The sequence below is a fragment of the Amblyomma americanum genome, chromosome 11, assembly GCF_052857255.1.
Source record: "Amblyomma americanum isolate KBUSLIRL-KWMA chromosome 11, ASM5285725v1, whole genome shotgun sequence".
Taxonomy (NCBI): Eukaryota; Metazoa; Arthropoda; class Arachnida; order Ixodida; family Ixodidae; genus Amblyomma; species Amblyomma americanum.
Window position 1 is genome coordinate 51,242,604 of NC_135507.1, and position 18,930 is coordinate 51,261,533.

At 46.9% G+C, this 18,930-nt stretch overlaps 1 protein-coding gene across 1 annotated transcript; it reads left to right on the forward strand.

The window, feature by feature from the left end:
• Positions 1 to 164: 164 nt before the first annotated feature.
• Polr2E (DNA-directed RNA polymerases I, II, and III subunit Rpb5) lies at positions 165 to 11,380 on the forward strand. The gene is made up of 8 exons (XM_077643623.1): positions 165 to 323; positions 468 to 556; positions 624 to 685; positions 1,150 to 1,289; positions 2,868 to 2,948; positions 8,661 to 8,719; positions 10,195 to 10,273; positions 11,003 to 11,380. The coding sequence occupies exons 1-8, from the start codon at positions 267 to 269 to the stop codon at positions 11,066 to 11,068; spliced, it is 633 nt and encodes a 210-aa protein (XP_077499749.1). The 5' UTR covers positions 165 to 266; the 3' UTR covers positions 11,069 to 11,380.
• Positions 11,381 to 18,930: the final 7,550 nt, after the last annotated feature.

Here is an 18,930-nt window from a genome sequence, read left to right on the forward strand (position 1 = left end):
CAATAAAAATAAATTAAAGACAATTTTTATTTTATTTTGCATGTCAAAATAATAGTTTCGGCTGCAAATGTTTTTTATTACGACTTCACTTAGCGCTTACTACTGTACTGCTTCAAAGTATAGAGAAGTGGATTGTGTCTTCTAGCAGCATCAAAGCGGACCACTTCATCAATTCATCTGTCTACGGCTACTGCGGTGTTTTGTTGCTGCATGTGCGCCTGTGTGTGCTAGTTTGTTTTACAGTAGTTCTTTGATTAGCGTGCGCGATGGATGACGAGGCCGAAACCTACAAATTGTGGAGGATTCGGAAAACCATCATGCAGGTATACCCCTAAACACCTTCGGTCATAAGCGCACGTTTCGCTGTCAACGGCACTCGCGGATTCCAATATGGCAGCCCCCATCGAGGGCATGTTTGACTGCGAGCTGTACTCATTTTCGCTCATTTCTTTGTCTGTCGTTCTCAGCTGTGTCACGACAGAGGCTACCTAGTGACGCAGGACGAGTTGGACCAGACCCTGGACCAGTTTAAGCAGCAGTTCGGCGACAAGCCAAGGTAACCGTGCCTTCGCGGCGTCGCTGGCGTGCGTTGTGACATTTGGCGATCGTTTCGTTGGTTTCAGTGAAAGGAGGCCAGCGAGGAACGATCTGATTGTGCTCGTTGCCCACAACGATGATCCTACAGGTGAGTGAAGGTCACCTTGGTGTTCAGTGGTCTCGGGGAATTCGCACGTTATCGCTCGTCATAGTAGTCGGCGTACTATTGCGCTTAACATCTTGTAGCGCTCTAGCTGGGCATGCATCAAGTGTGTGAAAGGCTGCTGTAGCCGACCTCCTGCCAAATTCTCGGATGGAGGTGTTTCCCACGCGCCTTCCGACACAGTTGAAGTTGGCGCTTAACAGCCGGAGATGGAATCAATCAGCTCTAGAAGGTGCGCTTCATTTTACCTACAGACTGACTCCTTACCGACAATATTATCATGCTGCCAGGTCAGGGTTGCTTTCCTAGCAATGTATGGACAAGATGGCGCGAATAATCTGCAGCATGATGTCTAGGTTGCCACTGATATGTCCTCACCATCCACTTGTGTGAATTTCAGTTTTCAGCCTCTATGTTCTCATCGTTATTTTGTTTACTTTTCCTCTCAGACCAGATGTTCGTCTTCTTCCCCGACGAGCCCAAGATCGGCATCAAGACGATCAAGACCTACTGCCAGCGGATGCAGGAGGAGAACATCACGCGAGCCATCATCGTCGTGCAGACCGGAATGACGCCATCGGCGAAGCAGGTGCACAACCGCTTGTTTCATTCATTTTTGGCCCGTTGGTGTGCGCGTTTTGCCTGTCTGTATACAAAGCTGTAAGACCATTCCAAAACTTTCATTTCAAAAAGCATATTGTCAGTACGTTCTGGCACATTCGAAATCAAATTTAACTGCGTATGTAAACGTGTCATTCGTAAAATACTCTAAAATTCAAAGGCTCTTTGTGTTATTAGTGTGGACAAAATGGAGTGTATTTCTTGTGGGCTGTCCATCTGACAGATCAAGGATTCTCAATCTTCACTTCACTGCAGTCATGTTAGAAAATTATCATGCATTCAAGGTTCTCCATTAACTAATGAACAATAGCTTTCATGCAGAGCATGATCATAGGCTGCAAATACTTAGGTGAAGTGGTCACGGTGATATATTTTAATGGCGATGCACATTTAATGCTCACCTGGAACATTGCATAACTGTCGATCTGTCACCTGTGGTGACAGAACATGTAGGGCTTGGTCACCCTCATGCAGTGCAGTGGAAATCTTTTTGATTTGAACTTATTTTTGATTTTGATGAACTTATTGATTTGAATTTCCCCCATTGTGCCGTAGCTGGCACAGGACAGCGTTAATTGTAGAGATATCGGAGAGGCCTTTGTCCTGCAGTAGGCCTAGTCAGGCTGATGATGATGATGGCCATTGTTCTGGAAAATACGTTTTTGAGGAAAAGAAATAGCACAGTAATTGTCTCACATCTTGGTGGACACCCGAACCATGCTGTAAGGAAAGGTAGGAAGGTGGGAGTGAAAAAAGAACGAGAAAGAAGTGTTGTAGTGGAGGGCTCCAGAATAATTTTGACCACCTGGGTATCTTTAACATGCACTGATATCACACAGCACACGGGCGCCTTAGCGTTTTTGCCTCCATCGAAACACAGGGTTCGAACCCGGGAATTCTGGCCTAGTAGCCACCGCAGCGGGTAAAACAGCGAAACAGCAAAAAAAATGTTTCCTACTTTCTTTATTTTGCCCTGTTTAAGAAGACCACAGATTATTTAGCTTTGATTACCACCATTGCATGTATGGTGTTTCACCTTTAACAATGGCTTTTATATGCAAGGTCATTGCTTATCTGTTTCTTGATGTTTCACAATCTGTGCAAAGCTTACTTCACTGTGCACTTTTAGGTATCGTGTTGATCTTACATTCACTGCTGGGACAATAAGGATCTGTAGGCATTTGCAGGGAAGGACCTGCAATGACATTTGCTATGTTTCTGGTCGGTTCGAAATTGGGGCGTACTTCCCATGTTAGGCATCTGATCCAACAGTCGCAACAATGGTCAGCATGATTCACAGGCACTCATGCTGTAGCCTTAGCTATGTAATGCATTATGATTGGTGGCCACTGACCAGATCATCGGAAAAATTTCATTATATCTGAGTTTATCAGCGCAAAATGAGTTCCGTGAACCAGACTCCAGATTTTGTTTGTTGTGTGAACTGTGTGACTTGCAAGATGATTGCATAGCCAGTGCAATCTGCATTGTGCGGTAATCGAGGAGGCTGTTCATTCATTGAATCGACGTTGTGTCCCCTGTGCAGGCTCTTGGAGACATGGCACCCAAGTACATCCTGGAACACTTCTTGGAGTCGGAGCTGCTTATCAACATCACAGAGCACGAGGTACGTGCAACTTCCATTTATGTTGGCCACTTGTGGCACAGCAGCAATGGTGCACCCTGGAAAAGGAGGGGGGTTAGCTGAGGGTTCAGGTAACTTTTATTCTTTTTTCAGAACATCTTTTTTTCTTGTTGTGGCTATCTTAATGGATCGCGTTATGCTTTAGATCTTTTTTTGTTTGCACTGCAGTGTCAAAGAAAAGTACCTGGACGTTTGTCTGAAATGCTACTAAAGGGGAAAAGTTAAGCTTATGCATTCTTTTTTTGACGTGTAGCACTTCAAGCTGCATTGCAGGGTACTAATCAGCAGAGAAGTCTGCGACATTGCAGAAGGTGAAATTTCTTGTTTGTGTCTTAGGGTCTTTGACATAGAATAAAATAGAAATACGGGAACAAGAAAAACACATCTATAGTGGGGGAGGGAGGAGCCAAACATTTCCAACTGCAAATTTCTGTGTGGTACAGTCTGGAATTGTTTTTTTGCTCCTCTTGGAGTAGTCCTGAACACCTACACAGCATCCAAGGTGATCAGACTGCATGCTTCAGAGAGATCTTGCTGTATTTTGCAGCAGTCAACTGCTACGTATACTTTCATTTTAAGGTGACTGCTGGCATTTCTCTTGATGAACATAAGTGGCATAAATGGATGGCCCTGCAACCTTTGCATTGTTTCACTGTGCATGATTGTTACAAGGTTTCAGTTGTTGACAAGTGATTTTATCCAGATCCCATTTTGCAATCCATCGCTTCTGCCTGGTTCTGATTGACGATACGCCATAGTACTTTGTTGCTTTAGAAGTGCAAAGGTCTTACAAAAGAAGGCCTTGCAAGAAGGTGTATTGCAAATGTCAGGGAAAAGGGTGACTTGAGTAGGTGCATGTGGTGATGTCAGATTAATTAAATGAATGTTTAACTCACATATTAAAACATGTATTTTTATGCCTATTGCCGTAAATGCGTTCTCGTCATGTTTGCTTATCTTTTGGGGCGTGCAGATGGTAAGCTTTTAGCTCATACTAAATCATAGATATTCAGTTGAACATCATTATAACAAAGTTGAAGGGGCCTCATGATTTCTTTGTTATAGTGGTATGTGACCTTGGTTGCAACTGTCGCTTGCCAATGAACTTACCTGCCAGTGTGCATACCAAGGACAACATATCTGGCATTTAGTGTGCTGCCAATGCACGTTGCGGGAGCCTTCAGCACATGCATCGAACACCCTCCACATGGCCGAATCATCAACCAAATATGTCAGCCTTCCCATTGTGCACTCATGTCATACGCATAGTCTTCAGAGCCGAGAAAGCAGTTCTGGGAGAAATTATGTCATGGCAGACGGGGAAAGACCCGTTCAGAATGTTTAGCTCTGTTTCCTCAGTGCCCAAGCCGACACAGGCTGCTTAAAAGAGCCTGTGAGGCGACCAGTTTGCCACAAGTACCTGTTTTCGTTTACTTCGCTGCACAGCTCTCTAGCACGCTGGTCACAGTGCAGTAAAACTTGTTGATACATAATTTTTTAATGGGGAAAAACAACGTATTATCCGGGAAAACTTGGGGTACAAACCACCCAGTTTTGAAAAATGTAACTGTTGAATGAGGTACAAAGGCATTGAATGACATTTTTCCCTTCATTAAAGTCTCAATTAGCATTCTTAGGCAGTAGGTCTGGGCAGCTCCTGTTGTAGTGCTTTCAGAGTTCAGTCAGCATTTGTGTTGTCCTTGGTGGCGAAGAAACATCGCATCATATGCGGTCTGTGTGTTGCAATACCACAATTAGCAGCCTCTTCCTTGTTTACGGATGCAACTGCCGCAGTGGCTCGGTGCTTAAGATGCTCAGCTGCTGTTGGACATGGGTTCGATCCCAGCGGCGGCTGTCGCATATTGATGGAGACGAACTGCTGGAGGCCCGTGTGCTGTGCAATGTCAGTGCACATCAAAGAACCTCAGGTGGTCGAAATTTTCCGGAGCCTTCCACTACGGCGTCCCTCATAGCCTGAATCACATTGGGGCGTTACACTCCATAAACAAACTTCACTTCACTTCACTTTATTACCTTAAAGGCCCCCGGAATTGGGGATGTTACATAAGGGGTTCACAGATGCATCGCCCCAGGCTCTAATGCACTGCAGAGAAGCCGCCAGGCAGATGATGGTCGCAGTGTTCTTGCTCTGCGTTTGCCAGACCCGGCCCACTCGTATGTAAATGCTTCCGTATAGTTCTCAGGATCTTCTCCCCCCCTCCCCCCCCCCCCCCCCCCCCCCTCCCTTCAAGACGCTCCGAAGAAGCCGCTGCATCCTCGCGGGAATGAGCCACTCGTATGTGTACCACACTGGAGGAGTACGCTTTTTTTTTTTTTTAATGCTTAGCCCCTTTGCACCAAGGCACTGCAGAGAAGTCAGCATAATAGGTGGCTGCCGCTGCATTCTGCTTAGTTACCATGTCACGTGCCCCCAGGTTCAACCTACTCGTATGTTTGCGCATGTGCACTTGTTCGCTAAACGTCTTGTACGACCAGGGTTTGCCAAAACTTTGAGCGTAGTGGGCAAAAAGTTATGTTATCCGGGAAAGTATTGGCCGGAAGGAAAATAGTGTAACTCTATGGGACATTTTTATCGTCCGCGATTTTGTGCGTATGAACTGAGAAATCGTATGAACCAGGAATGTGTCAAGGTTTTATGCTACTTCTCCGCATGGCAGGAATGTCTTGTGAAAAGGGCATTCACCAAACTGAAAGGACAATTGACACCAAATTTATTTTCTCGTTTTCTTTCTTCAGATCATATTGTATTCGCTTATGACCTCTAAATAATTTATAACTGATTTTATTCCTTTTACGGGTTTTGTGCAGTTTAAATAAACGCGAAAATTAAGTCATTTACAGTAATCCAAAAGATGGCTTTACATTTCACTGTCCTTGCCACTTTGTGCAAGGAAAGAGGACATCAGTATTGTCTTAATGACATGGTCTCTAAGGTATTGTGGTGAATGCTATTCTCGGAGGCCATGTTGGAACTGTTCATAATTGTAATTATTTGTGAATCCGAATATTGGGCATTGGAAACTTAGTCAGCAGTTATTATTCATTTTAAGTTGGACGGTTAGATATTCACACGTACACATGCCTCCTTTTATTTTTGCATGCACAAGGTTTACTGGCACAGTGGCTCCTTCGTTCTAGTAGAACCCCTCTGCAGTAAAGCCACCTGGATGAGCAAGAATCTTTACTATACCAGTTGTTGGTGATAGCGTGGCTTTGAGAATGCTGTCTGGTAATTTGCCTACTTACTCTCTTGGTTCACAATAGGAGCATTCAGAAATACCTTCCATCGGGCAATAATCCGCCTTTTTCATTTTCCTGTGCTGCCACCTCGCGTACAACGCTGGAAGCTCACTGGTAGGGTACTGCGCGCCCAACCCGGCCGGACTGAGTGCCGCTGCGGAGCACGTTTTGTTGGAATCTGTCGACGATGGCGTGTCCTGGGCAGCACCTGGTACCTGGAGTATTTCTAGGGTTGACTGATGGCTTGGTGCGAAGTCCGAGGCAGGCTGAAGTGCCCACCGAAGAGCAAATTCTTCAGTATCTCCGATCATCCGGCATGCGATGCGAACACCAGCTAGCAAGGGCCGCCGCTTCAGAGATGAAGGCTACATTCGGAACATAATGTTCAATGAAATAACCCCGATCAGTGAGGTTGGCGTTTTCCGCTGTATATGCCCGCCATTCATGAAAGGTGGATACTACGTCATGCACGCCGTAGTACAGCAAACGACTGGGGACAACAGTTTTCACAAGCAATCGTTGTGCTCAAGCGCTGCAGAATAGCTACACGAGCTATAAAAGCACAAGCGTACTCGCAACAAAGCAGCTCTGCTAGCATTTCACTGTATTTTCCCACAACACACCGCTGCATAGGTTCATCAAGCATGCGCATCCATAAAAGACGAGCGCGAGAGGCGCACATTAATCCATTCCGGCGATACCACACAGAGCTCTTCATCATGGATATGATTCGAACACACGCATAACGCACCTTCTTCTTCTGCCTCTTAATACATGGCACATACCCACACGGGGGGATGGGCCAGGTGTAGTGGCATAAACAAGAAAATTTCCATAGGAGATTATAACAAAATTTTAGCACCATGCGTGAATGCTTTCGTAGCTTCTTTTTCGTTGCCCGCTCCATCGCGCGTTGAAAGCGGCTCACAGCACTTGCCCACTTGGCCTTCTTGCTTGAGAAAGCAAAAAGCGCCGGAACGAAGTCTGGGTGCCGCGGTGACATTCGAGGCCTTCCTGCCCATGAATAAAACACTTCGTGATAGACTGCACACGCATTTAAACACAGCACCTCGTCCGTACCTGTCACAAAGTGATTCCCGCAGTCTTGACGTGCTTGACGGTGCCCAAGGGCGGCACGATCGTCGAGCCGGCGAACTGCTTTTTATCCACGCTTCGCGTCAAAGGCTGTCCCGGGAAGCACTCGGAAAGCGAAAAAATACGAGTTTACTTCCCTTTACATATTGGGCATTGCTGCCGTATGCAACACATTTCGTAGGTATCGCCAAATGCGTCGCGCTGAAAGCCCGACGGCTGCAGCAACGCACCCCGCGTAGGAAGCCGGTTTGTTTACACTTCCACGACCGGTCTCGAGTGGAGCGAGCGACCCCTTCCAATATGTTTCGCGACCACCGCCGCCAGGGGATAGGCGCATGCGCAGTCGCGTCGTGAAAAAGGCGGATTGGCATATTGTGTGCTAATGATTTATTTTCAGTTATCAGATTTTATGTTATGTTTCCGATTTCGCTTGTCTTTAGGAAGTGCCATATTTGTACATACGTGGCCACACATGTAAACCGAGGGGGAGTTTCAGTCCATATGATACCTCAAAGCTTTGCGTGCACACAGCATCATCTTCAGCAGCCTCATTGTCTTTTAAGAGGCAATGGTTAATAAAGGTGTACAACACAATAAAGTGCTTCATGCTCCGTACTGCCCAGTGCTGTGACTGTTCACTCGATTTTTTTTTTTACTTTCCGTACAGCTTTCTGCTTTTTTACTGCCTCCCTGCTTCAGCGCCCCGCACCACTGTCTTTCCATGTTGATAGCTAGATTTTCTTTCTCCCGGTTGCACCATGCGTTTCACCTCACTGCCCCAAGACCTCCCAAACCTAGTAATTAATCTCTCTCAGAGAGCGCTGTTTCGTCGTCTTCAATGTCTATTTGCCTCCGACTGTTGGTTTGCCTCGGTATGGGCCGGAGACGGTTTCTCTTATTTATTTATAGCCCACCCTAAGCAAATGTTGGTTTGCTTCGGACTGTTGGTCTTGCAGTTATACCATAGTATGTCTGCTGATCTGAATAGTCCTAGACTGCGCACATACCACAACGTCATCATACCATGGTAAGCTTGTTGCCATGGCCAAATGCTCTTTACTATAACTGTTTCTTTAACAAAATGAAAATTTTAAAAAATGATTAGCTATGGAAGGCGAAATGGGACCGCAGTTTCATGTTACTATAAACCTTTCTTTTTTTTGCTATGTAGGAGTGTCTTAATGTTGCACTTTCTCTGCTTTTTGAACAAAGTCGTCATCTAGCAGGGTTGGGCAGAGATTTGTCTCCGCACTTGAGAGTATCTCTGCCGGTGTTTTATCCCAGCCCAAGTGGATACTTGTACAAGTGATTGCATGTTTGTTGTCTTCTGATTCGCAGCTTGTTCCAGAACATGTGGTTCTCACACCCGAAGAGAAGACCGAGCTGCTTGCGCGATAGTATCCTTTTTTCCCCGCTGTGATAAGTATGCTAAGGACCTTCTGCGGAATTTCCGTCATCTGAGTGAAAACTCGCGTTCAGCTGCAGGAGGCAGGTGAGGATGTTTGTAAGGTAATGTGGGAGGAGCACCTTGAGACAAGCAGGCTTGAAGGAGTTAGTCCTTGATTCCACTTACACAGTTTCCAAGAAGGCAGCCACATTGTTTTCAGGAAGTGCAAGACTGATGTAGCAGAGGCAGGCATTCGGGGAACCAATGCTTTAGTTGTCGTACATGCAGCGGAAGCGAGTGGCGATCTCAGATAAGGTTGGCTCATAGGCCTCGGCACCATTTGTCATATTGGTTTAAATGTCCAGCGCCCAGTCATGAAGCAACCACTCCAGTGGCTCTGCAACAAAGTTTTGGAACAGTGAGGCTTATTTTTTGTATTTGTAGCGATAGCTATATTACGGTAGCATTTCGAGCCTTCAGAGTGGCAGCGGCACGTGACCGTGGCGTCGCCGCCACGGTCAAGTGGTTGGTCACGTGGTGCGGAGTAGCTGCCAGTGGCGCGGCACCGTGGCTGGTGACATGGTTGGTCACGTGATGAGCCACATTGTGGTGCGGAGCAGCAGTTGCTACCGGCGGCGCAGCGTGCCAGTGAAACCGAGCTGCAACAGCTGTGCGCATGCGCCGTGTCAAGTGGGACGAAGATGAAGGAACGCTCAGCGAAACGGAGCGGCGAAAGACCGACTTTGCAATTCGGCTGAGTGAGTTCCACTCGGCCAGCTGTAGCTATCTCCAGGTTTACCCAGAGCTAAACCACCGCCAATTTTTATCAGTGCAACAGTAACATAGAATACCAATAACTGGACTTTTAGAGCCATGTAACAGTGGTGAGAGTTCTACAGCAACCTGACCATTTCATTAAACCTGCTGCTACAAATTGGTGGTTTTTTGCAATTTTTTTTTTTTCTCACAATTTAGCTCCTGCTACAGAACACTTCGAGTCTGCTCCAAAATTCTCTTCGCCATTCCCGCTACTGCATGGAGTGAAGCACACAGGAATCGCACATGCAGTCACTGTCGACACAATAAGGTAGTGCTTAGTTATGGAATACATGCATGGCCTTGACATGTTTAGAATCATCTTGACATGTGCTCAGAGCAGTGTTACTGACACCTCTTTTTGTGGGGCGAGTTGGTGCACGATGACATTGAACAGCAGTGCAATGACAGTGACACAACGGTGCGCATGTGTTATCTTTTTCTTGCACCATTGTCGTTGCACTGCCATTGATTTCAGTATTACTGACTTTCAGCATGCGAAGGCAACAGTTGCATCATTGTGCATTACAATGCGGACAGGTTTAGAGGAAGTTTACTCACTTGTATGTGCAGGTTTGGAAAGAATAGAATCATAGTTGGCAAAGTGTGATGTGCATGTCGTGTAAGAAGCCAGCTTTCGGTGTCTCCTTGACTGCCGTCGCTGCACAGCAAACTGAAGGAGAACCACCTGATGAGGATCCAGGCAGGTGACCCTGTGGCACGGTACTTTGGTCTCAAGAGAGGACAGGTACGATCACTCCCAAAATTTTGTTAAGGGCTGCATGACGCTGGTGTACACCGTCAAGATTAAGGCTGCATGGAGCATATATATATACTCACAAGTAGGAGATTGGGCAGCTGCCAGCATAGTTTTGTTGGTAAAGCACCAGATGTGACATGCTGAGGTTGTGGGGTTGGATTCCACCAGCATTTTGTGGTTGTCTTTTTTTTTTCAGTTTTCTAATCGGTTATGATCTTGGTGAGAAATGAGTGCACTACAAATTTTCCATTCAACACTACTACTAATAATACTAATAATGAAAGCATTCCCCCTATGCCTTTCTTGGTTTTAATAGCTGCTGGCTTCCTTCAATATGTACCGTGTATAGGCAAACTTTCATGTAATGTAAACAGAATTCTGATTAAGAGTATAATCTTGTTCTAATATTGCTTACTTTCTTTAGATTTTATCTGCATTTATTTTGAGGAAGCCATACGGGGGAGAGTAATCACAGTATAAAGGTAATAAATAACTAATTGTGTCCAATTGTAGCCATGTTTTGGGTGTTGTAAACTTTTTCGAGAGCATTGTTGTTGTTTTTTGGAAAACCAGGTGCCAGTAGTGAAAACAGTAAATACAGGCTTGTATATATAACTAGAAAATTTTAAGTATTTCGAGGAGAAAAGAAAAATATAAACCGCAAATTTCTCTGCTTTTATCATTGCGAGTTATGGACTTTTTCTTGTTATTTTCCAGGTTGTCAAGATCATCAGGCCTAGTGAGACTGCTGGGCGTTACATTTCATATCGCCTGGTAGTGTAGCATACACAAGTTCTCCTAGCTCACAAGAATGCAAGACGGATTACTCAGTGGTGTCAGCGCATTTTCAGCATGACGATGTCAAGGCCGCATCATTCGTGATGTAAGCTGCATGACAGGGCAAGCTAGCTCTTTTGGATTAGAGGCAGTCATCTTCAGCACCTTGTCTTCATGGGCGTTCAGTCACCTTGTGCTCTTTGGGGAATGGTATTTTAACCAACACCCCATCACACGTAACACCGGAGTCTGCCATTGAGCCTAAGTCTGTCGTCAAACACTTTATGGATTAAAACTGGTTTGTCACATTTTCACAAAGTGCACTTTTTTTTTTTCTTGCATAATCCGGCATTGCTGCCATTTTGTGAAGGCATGATATACACAGGCTATGAAACTAAAGAAAAAGATTGAGTTGCAAGGTCTGTAAAATGATTATGAAAAGACTCTTACTGGGCTGGCATCATCACCTTTGTTTCCTAAAAATCTGTTGTGACCGGATGTTTGTGTGGGCAGAGCTAGGGGCACTGGAATAGCGCCCCTAGCGGGAGTGAGAGGAACCACCGCTTGCGTTGGAGTGAGTGAAGGAGTGTGAGAGGGAGAGGAGCGTGGCACTAGCACCCCAAGCAGGAGCGTGAGGCACTAGCAGGAGCATTGAAGCAAACGGAAGAGGGGGAAAGGCTTCGCACAACAACAGTGCCCCAAGTAGTAAGTAGCAACTGTTTAATGCACAATAAAAACAAAAAGGAAGGTAAAAGATTTTTGCTAACTGTGCCCCAAGCGGTAGCGTGTGGAACTAGTGTAAGTGATGAAGCAAAAAGAGGGGTGTGAGAGGGAGACGCTAAGGTGCGCAGCAACAGCGCCCCAAGTGGCAGCGCGGGGAACTAGCGGGAGCATCGAAAGGGGTAGGGGAGTGGGAAAGGGAAAGACACATACAGTAAGGGCACGAAATCAGAAAGACGAAAATTTAAATATTGCTGCTGGAGCAGAAATGGCGTATCACATTATATGATAGCCTGTTGATTTTTTCTTGTACTGTTCGTGCTCTGGTATATGCAGTGCAGCTGTTGTGGCAGTACCATTGCAAAAATGTAAAAAGCTGGTGGCTAATTGCAACGAAGTTGCTGTATAAATTAGTTTAATTTCTGATGTCAAAAAATGTGTTCATATACTCAGTAAGGTAATAGGAAAGCTGAAAATCACTTCATCACCTGCTGATGTGTAAATATGCCCCTATAATTTTTATTTTATTCCACTTGAGTGTTGGCTCTAGCTGTGGGTGATTTCACTTAATTTGAGAAATGTAAGGAAATGTGGTTTGTGTAGTACTTTGAGGATTCCGTTTACTTAGAAATGAAATTTTCTGACATTTGTACAGTCTGTGTCATTTAGGATATGGAGCACATTACAATGTTCATATCATTGTGGGCTCTTTAATTTCTCGTAGTTAGTACTCGCTTCTATTATTTGTGAATCTGTGGTGGCCCGCTGCCCACATACATTTTATGTTTGTTTCAAAAACCTGTTTGGCCTACTGTGTCCTATAAGGCTCAAGCTGTATGCATATCATGTGCATACAAATGGTAAAATTGCACTCAGAATGACTCTAGAAATTGAATGACATCACTTTTAAGCTATTTCGACCACTGTCTTTGTAAAAGAAAGGAGTGGGGGGGGGTACACAGTTGTACCAATGACATTGTATAAAAATACCAGATGTGGTGCGTATTCGTACCTCAGTCTTTCAGATGTATAAGACAAGTTGAATTACAATTGAAAATTACTTTGTGAAGTATTATGAGGCAGTTGACTGACGGAAAAGGCAGAAAAGCTAAACAATCTTTAAATTTTTTTTTCTCCCTCAAAGATGTGTCTTGTTGAACTGTGCAGAGAAAAATGAAAACTCACTGAATGGCTTGTTTGATAATTCGGTAGTATTCAGCATGCAAGAATATGCTACACAAGGGCACTGGTTTCTATTTTCTGGCACTTGAAGCAAGTGGTCTCTGACCTGTTACAATTTCTTAAGCTGGCCTGCTGAATCTTCTGAGCATCTTGCAATCTTATCGTATTGCATGCTTGTTGTATGACTGTTTCAGTAGGCATGTTGACAACACAATTCTAGTCAGCAGGAGGAAAGAGTAGACATAAAACAGCAGTGTTACGTATGTCTGTACATCACTTGTTGTTCAGGCATTCTGCTCAGACCTTCTCAGTTCTGCCGTTTTACGCTATATGACGTCAATAGCACCTTTCTAAACCAGCCTCAGAACCGCGTTTTCTTGGCTAGCGCGAGCGTACATCGATTTTACCGTTAATTTATTTCAATTCGAACTCCAAAAGCGCGGTGCAGTCGAAGCAGCTGCCAAACGCGGGTCACCCGCCGCGGTGGCTCAGTGGTTAAGGCGCTCGGCTACTGATCCGGAGCTCCCGCGTTCGAACCCGACCGCGGCGGCTGCGTTTTTATGGAGGCAAAACGCTAAGGTGGTGGTGGTGGTGGTGAAAGCATTTATTTGAAAATTGCAGAGAGGTTGCGTGGGGAGCAATTCCTGGTGGGCCGCTCCCCTTACAGTACTAGGTGGAGTCCCTTATTCAGGGACCCCATTGGTCTGGGCCGCCACTCGAGCTCGCTGAACTAGGGCTTGTTGGGCCGGTAGGTCCAGGCAGTTGAGCAGGGCTGCTTCCCAGTCCTCTCGGGTACGGGAAGGAGTTAGAAGCGGAAGAGAAGGATTGTGTTGACATGCCCAGACCATGTGGAACGTGTCAGCCACCTCCCCACAGAAAGAGCAGAGGCCAGAGAAAGAAGTGTCGAAATGCTTGAGCACTGCCGGGCACAGTAGAGTGTTAGTAAAAGGTCTAAGCAGTATTCTCTCGTCCGCTTTTCCTATCCCCTTGAGAGGAACCGGGTAATGACGGTGCGAGTCCCGGTAATAAACGGAGATATCTTTGAAAGTTAACAGAGGATAGGAGTCCTGGTCCAGATCGTTAGGGTCTATGTCGGGGACCTGATTAGTTGTCGGGGACCCGATTAGTGAGTGCGCGGGCGACCGAGTTGGCGGCCTCGTTCCCTGGTAGGCCCTGGTGGCCTGGAGTCCAGATGAGAAATCGGGTCTTGGGGTCCTGACCCCGAGCTACTCTCCGAAGTATTCGTTGCGCTGTTGGCGTTATCCAGCCCAGTTCATAATTCTGGCTAAGGCGCCCGTGTGCTGTGTGATGTCAGTACACGTTAAGGATCCCCAGATGGTCGAAATTATTCCGGAGCCCTCCTCTACGGCACCTCTATTTCTTCTTTCACTCCCTCCTTTATCCCTTCCCTTACGGCGCGGTTGGTGTCCGCCGATATACGAGACAGATACTGCGCCATTTCCTTTCCCCCCACAACAAATTATTATTATGCCAAACGCGGCGCGCGCTCGGTACGGCAGTCTGGCAACGCGGAGAGCCGCCGCCATCTTGCATCGTCTGCTGCTGTTTTCTTGCGGAGGCGGCCGGCTCGTCTGGCGCCGTAAAACAGCAAATTGGATATTCACGCAGCACAAAATCGCGCCGGCCGAGGCACCCGGGAGCGGAAAAACTCACCTCGCGAGTGCTCGGGCTTGAGAGGCAAAGAGGAGGATTGAATTGATTGGATCTCGCGCTGATCCGGCTATGCGGGCTGGATCGATCCACGGCCCGCGAATGCTCCCAGACGTGGACTGTACGGCAGCCGGTGCCGAAAACGAAACGGTGCGTTTGCGCGGAGGGGCGGTTTTTTTTGTTTTTTTTTTACTCAATTGGAGTCGTTCAAGGAGGTTCCGGAGCTAAATAGCTCTAGCATTGATCCCGAAACTAGGCTTCTAGGCGGGCCCCGTCCTCCACGGTTTTATTTTGTGCGGTATGCGCTCGTTGTTGCTGCTGCTGCTCCTGCTGTTTCAGCAGCGGTGGCGCAGCTATGCAAATGCGCTTTCGCTTTGCGCTTTGATTTTGATGGCCGATTAGTGACGGGTCCCGGGTTGGCGGCGGGCATGAGCGATTGGATTGCGTGGAGTAGGATAGAGGAGAGGAGAAGCGATGAGTCAGCAGTGAGGGAGCTGAAACGAATTCACCGCTGAAAGGCGCTGCTTCGATATTTAGCGAACATGCCGACCGCGGCCGGCTGTCTTCATTATTTACGCGCGGTGTGCCCCCCCCCCCTTTTTTTTTATCTATCTCTCTCTCTTGAGCACGGTTTTGGTTGGTTCGGTTTTTGCCAGCAAGGGTGGTCCGTTTCGTGCCTGTAGGTCATTTCACCTTCGCCGTTTACGAGTTTTGTGAAGAGCTAACGTAATTTTTAGTCGTTTTTAAATTATGTTTTACTTCCTGGTGGTTTGCGGAACTGTCGGCAGTAAAAAAAAACATTTCACTAGGACGCTTAATTCAATTATGTGTCGGCATTGCGATTGCATACAAGCTGTTGATGCGTTACATCTGAATTTTGTTATCATTCTTTGACGGTTGTATTTGCGGACCCCTACACGTCTGTCTGCACACAACTAGACATCTCTTCGGGTCATCTAGATATAGTGGGCCGATGTCTCTGAAGGTGCCCATAGGTGGTAACATGGACGCAATGAAGATACATCGAAACGTATAGTTGTCGCTTCCGGTATGGCGATGTCATTTCCGGTCCTAGGATTTGGGTTACCGACGACGAATTTTTTTTTATTTATGACCCTGGAAGGGGGGGGGGGGGGAGGAGCGTCTTCACCTGCAAGCATATGGGCTTCCTGGTTACTATCCGTGGCGTTCGCTGGTAAACTTGGCGCTGGGATGCGGTTTAGTTATTGGGTAGAATGACGCATTAGTGCATCAGTTTACAATTTTTAAACTGTCTAATCATGAAAAGGCTAGCTATGCTATGAGATTCGACCGACGCCATTGGCTGGAAGGAGGCACACTTTCTAACAACTCAGGAACGAAGCGGCCTTTCCCCGTCAAAGGGGGACTCCCTTCCAGCCAATGGCGTCGGCCGATCCTCATTACCCTGTTAGCGTGACAACGCGGGGAAGGGACTAACCCCCTTCATCTGCCACTCCTTCCACTGTCACGCTAACAGGGTAATGAGAATTGGCCGACACCATTGGCCTGAAGGAGGTCCCTTAACCGCGAAAAACCGCCTTTTTCTTTACTTATACCCTTGGATACTTGTTTACTTGGATGCAACTCAAGAACGAAGCGGCTTTTCCCCCGTCACAGAGCCCCCTTCCAGCCAATGGCGTCGGCCGATTCTCACGAGCCTGCTAGTGTGACAGTGGAGGGAGTGGCAGATGAAAAGGGTCAGTCCCCTCCCCGCGTTGTCACGCTAACAGGGTAATAGGATCGGCCGACGCCATTGGCTGGAAGGGGGTCCCCCTTTGACGGGGAAAGGCCGCTTCGTTCTTGAGTTGTTAGAAAATGTGCCTTGTCTTTTTTCATCTGGCTTCTTCCATCATCATCATCATACCCCATCGTGATTCTCTTTTTTCTCCCCTTCCCGTTCCCCAGTGCAGAGTAGCAGGCCAGATATTCATATTTGCGGCCAACCGTCCACTGTCAGTACACGGTATGCGCGCGTTTCAGCACATCTGCTTCGAAGGCACTGCCAAAATATCCGTAGAGAACGCGGCGAATATGAAATTCAGAAATTTTCTTTAAAATTAGCAGAGCTAAATACTAGTCCTAATTTCGGTTGTGCCAGATTTGTCGGGGTTTTGCGTAGCAGCTTAATTCGTCCCACGGGGTAAATGTGGCTGCGAGTAAGGTTTCAGGCGCGTTACAGCCGTGATAGCTCGATTTCACGGATCTTAGTCGGGCTCCCTGTTATAGCGCCGCCAGTACCCAAGCTTCCCGTTTGTTGATGCAATGCAACCTTTTTAATTCAAAATTTCACGGTAGAAAGTTGGTTCGATTAAATCGGAGGTCTAACTGGACTGAGCCACTTCCATTGAAGTGGTGTGTGTGTGTGTGTGTGTGTGTGTGTGTGTGTGTGTGTGTGTGTGTGTGTGTGTGTGTGTGTGTGTGTGTGTGTGTGTGTGTGTGTGTGTGTGTGTGTGTGTGTGTGTGTGTGTGTGTGTGTGTGTGTGTGTGTGTGTGTGTGTGTGTGTGTGTGTGTGTAAGGCACTATAAAAGCTTTGTGGGGCTAGGTGACAATACACTTGAAAGAAAACAGACGTGGTGAAAAAGTACAAATGCTTCTCCATGTCTGTCTTGTGTATATACGTTAATATCAAAGAGCTCTGGAGCGCTCGCTTTGGTGACGTCACAGTGTTGCTCACGTGACGAGCCGTTTTACTGCACCAAGGGATACAGAGGGAATGATCTGCATGCAAACAGCTGCATTGTAAGAATATGCTGACTTGGACTACTACAACTTTGCACTATTCAGCGCGTTGTCGATTTGCAAACCGTGGCACAAGTTAGTTGAAGCACCTTTTGTATTCTCATCTTCCTTATTTCCCGGTATCGGGCTTTTCCTTACGGAACAGGAGAAAGCTGCTCCAAATTGAATTTTCGCCTGCTTCAAAGCGCTCTCCAAAATGCTCTTGGCCATTCCCACCGCTGTTTCTTTTTTTTTTTGCTGATTTTTATGCTGACGTCACCTACGGTGGTCAGGACTCGCGCTGCAGAAGGCTTCAGTTGCAGACGACAAAACAGGCGGATGTCGTCTGCTTCGCAGCGGCAAGTTAGTGCGGCGCTGTCGCCGTGGGCGTCTATCCGTTAGTTCCTATTGGTTGGCACGCATGCTGACGTCACTCAGAGCGATTACGACTTAAGTGCGAACGTGTTCGCACTGGGCTCTCGAACGTATCACCGTGTTGCTAACGTCGTTGGAGTATATATACGTCCACTGCGAGTGCAGTCTGAACGCGTTAAATTAAAAATCGTGCGTCGGACTTTCTCGTCTGATGCGTTTTCGGCGACGCGGCGTAAAAAATTGAGCGGCGGCGCGGCGGTATGCGGCGAAAGATGACGGTCTCGTCGTCGCCTCTGTCGTCCATAAAAGAAGAGGGCCGCGTGGGAATGGCCTGGCGTCTGCTCTTCTGCCGCCTGAAGGACGCATGCTGCTGTTCAGCTACTGCGCGCGGGTGGCGCATTTCGACACAGCGCTTGAGAGAAGGAGGCGTGAGCCAAATGGCTCCTCTCCATTTAGAATGTGTGTGACCGCCAACTATGGGGGAGGGGGGTCAAATTTGCCCGCCTCCACCGTTGCTGGTGTCATCCACGGAGGTCTGCCGCGTAATTTTGTTTTTGTTTGTTTGTTCGTTAGCCCTCTGTTTTCTCTTGTTTTTGTTATTCATCCCTTGGATTTTAACGGCTGTGTGTTGGAATATTGCGCCGCTTAGGTATAAAGTGTTACTTCTCCGCTTCCTTGCTGGCTAATAAGCTTGGACTTTGTTTTACCTCCTGTAACCTGTACGGTGGGCTTTGCCCCTGCTTTTGGTGCCAGATTGACTTGCGCTTGAGTAAAAAGATAAACTTTTTTCAATGCTTTTTTAGACGTGAATTTTGTGAAGGCTTTAGTTAAGGCACCGCTGGTCGACTGCACATCTGGTGTGTCACGGAAAAGAAGTGGTTGGATTTTAACGTAGCTAAACCGAGTACGGCAGGGTGGCTTTTTGGGCTTGTTGGTATAGTACATAGCTTCAAAACACCGTAGCGTCTTTGGTTGCGCTACAGTGTTTTGAAGCTAAACCGAGTAGACGCGCGGAGGCATGTGTTAATTGGCTCATGACTCATGCTTTGCTGGGTCGTCGGCACGTCTGGTGATGATATTAGATTCACGTTAATCCCTGATCGAGGTTCAGCTGATCTGTTCTGTTCGCGCCGCAGATGGAACTCCATGAAGGCGACAATGTGCAGTGCACGGCGCGAGA

Bases quoted from the DNA above. Each gene is read 5' to 3' on its own strand.
- Polr2E (XM_077643623.1), top strand. From the start codon at position 267: ATGGATGACGAGGCCGAAACCTACAAATTGTGGAGGATTCGGAAAACC. The intron at 8,720-10,194 runs GTATCCTTTTTT...GTCGCTGCACAG, and splicing joins ACCGAGCTGCTTGCGCGATA to CAAACTGAAGGAGAACCACC. The intron at 10,274-11,002 runs GTACGATCACTC...GTTATTTTCCAG, and splicing joins TTGGTCTCAAGAGAGGACAG to GTTGTCAAGATCATCAGGCC.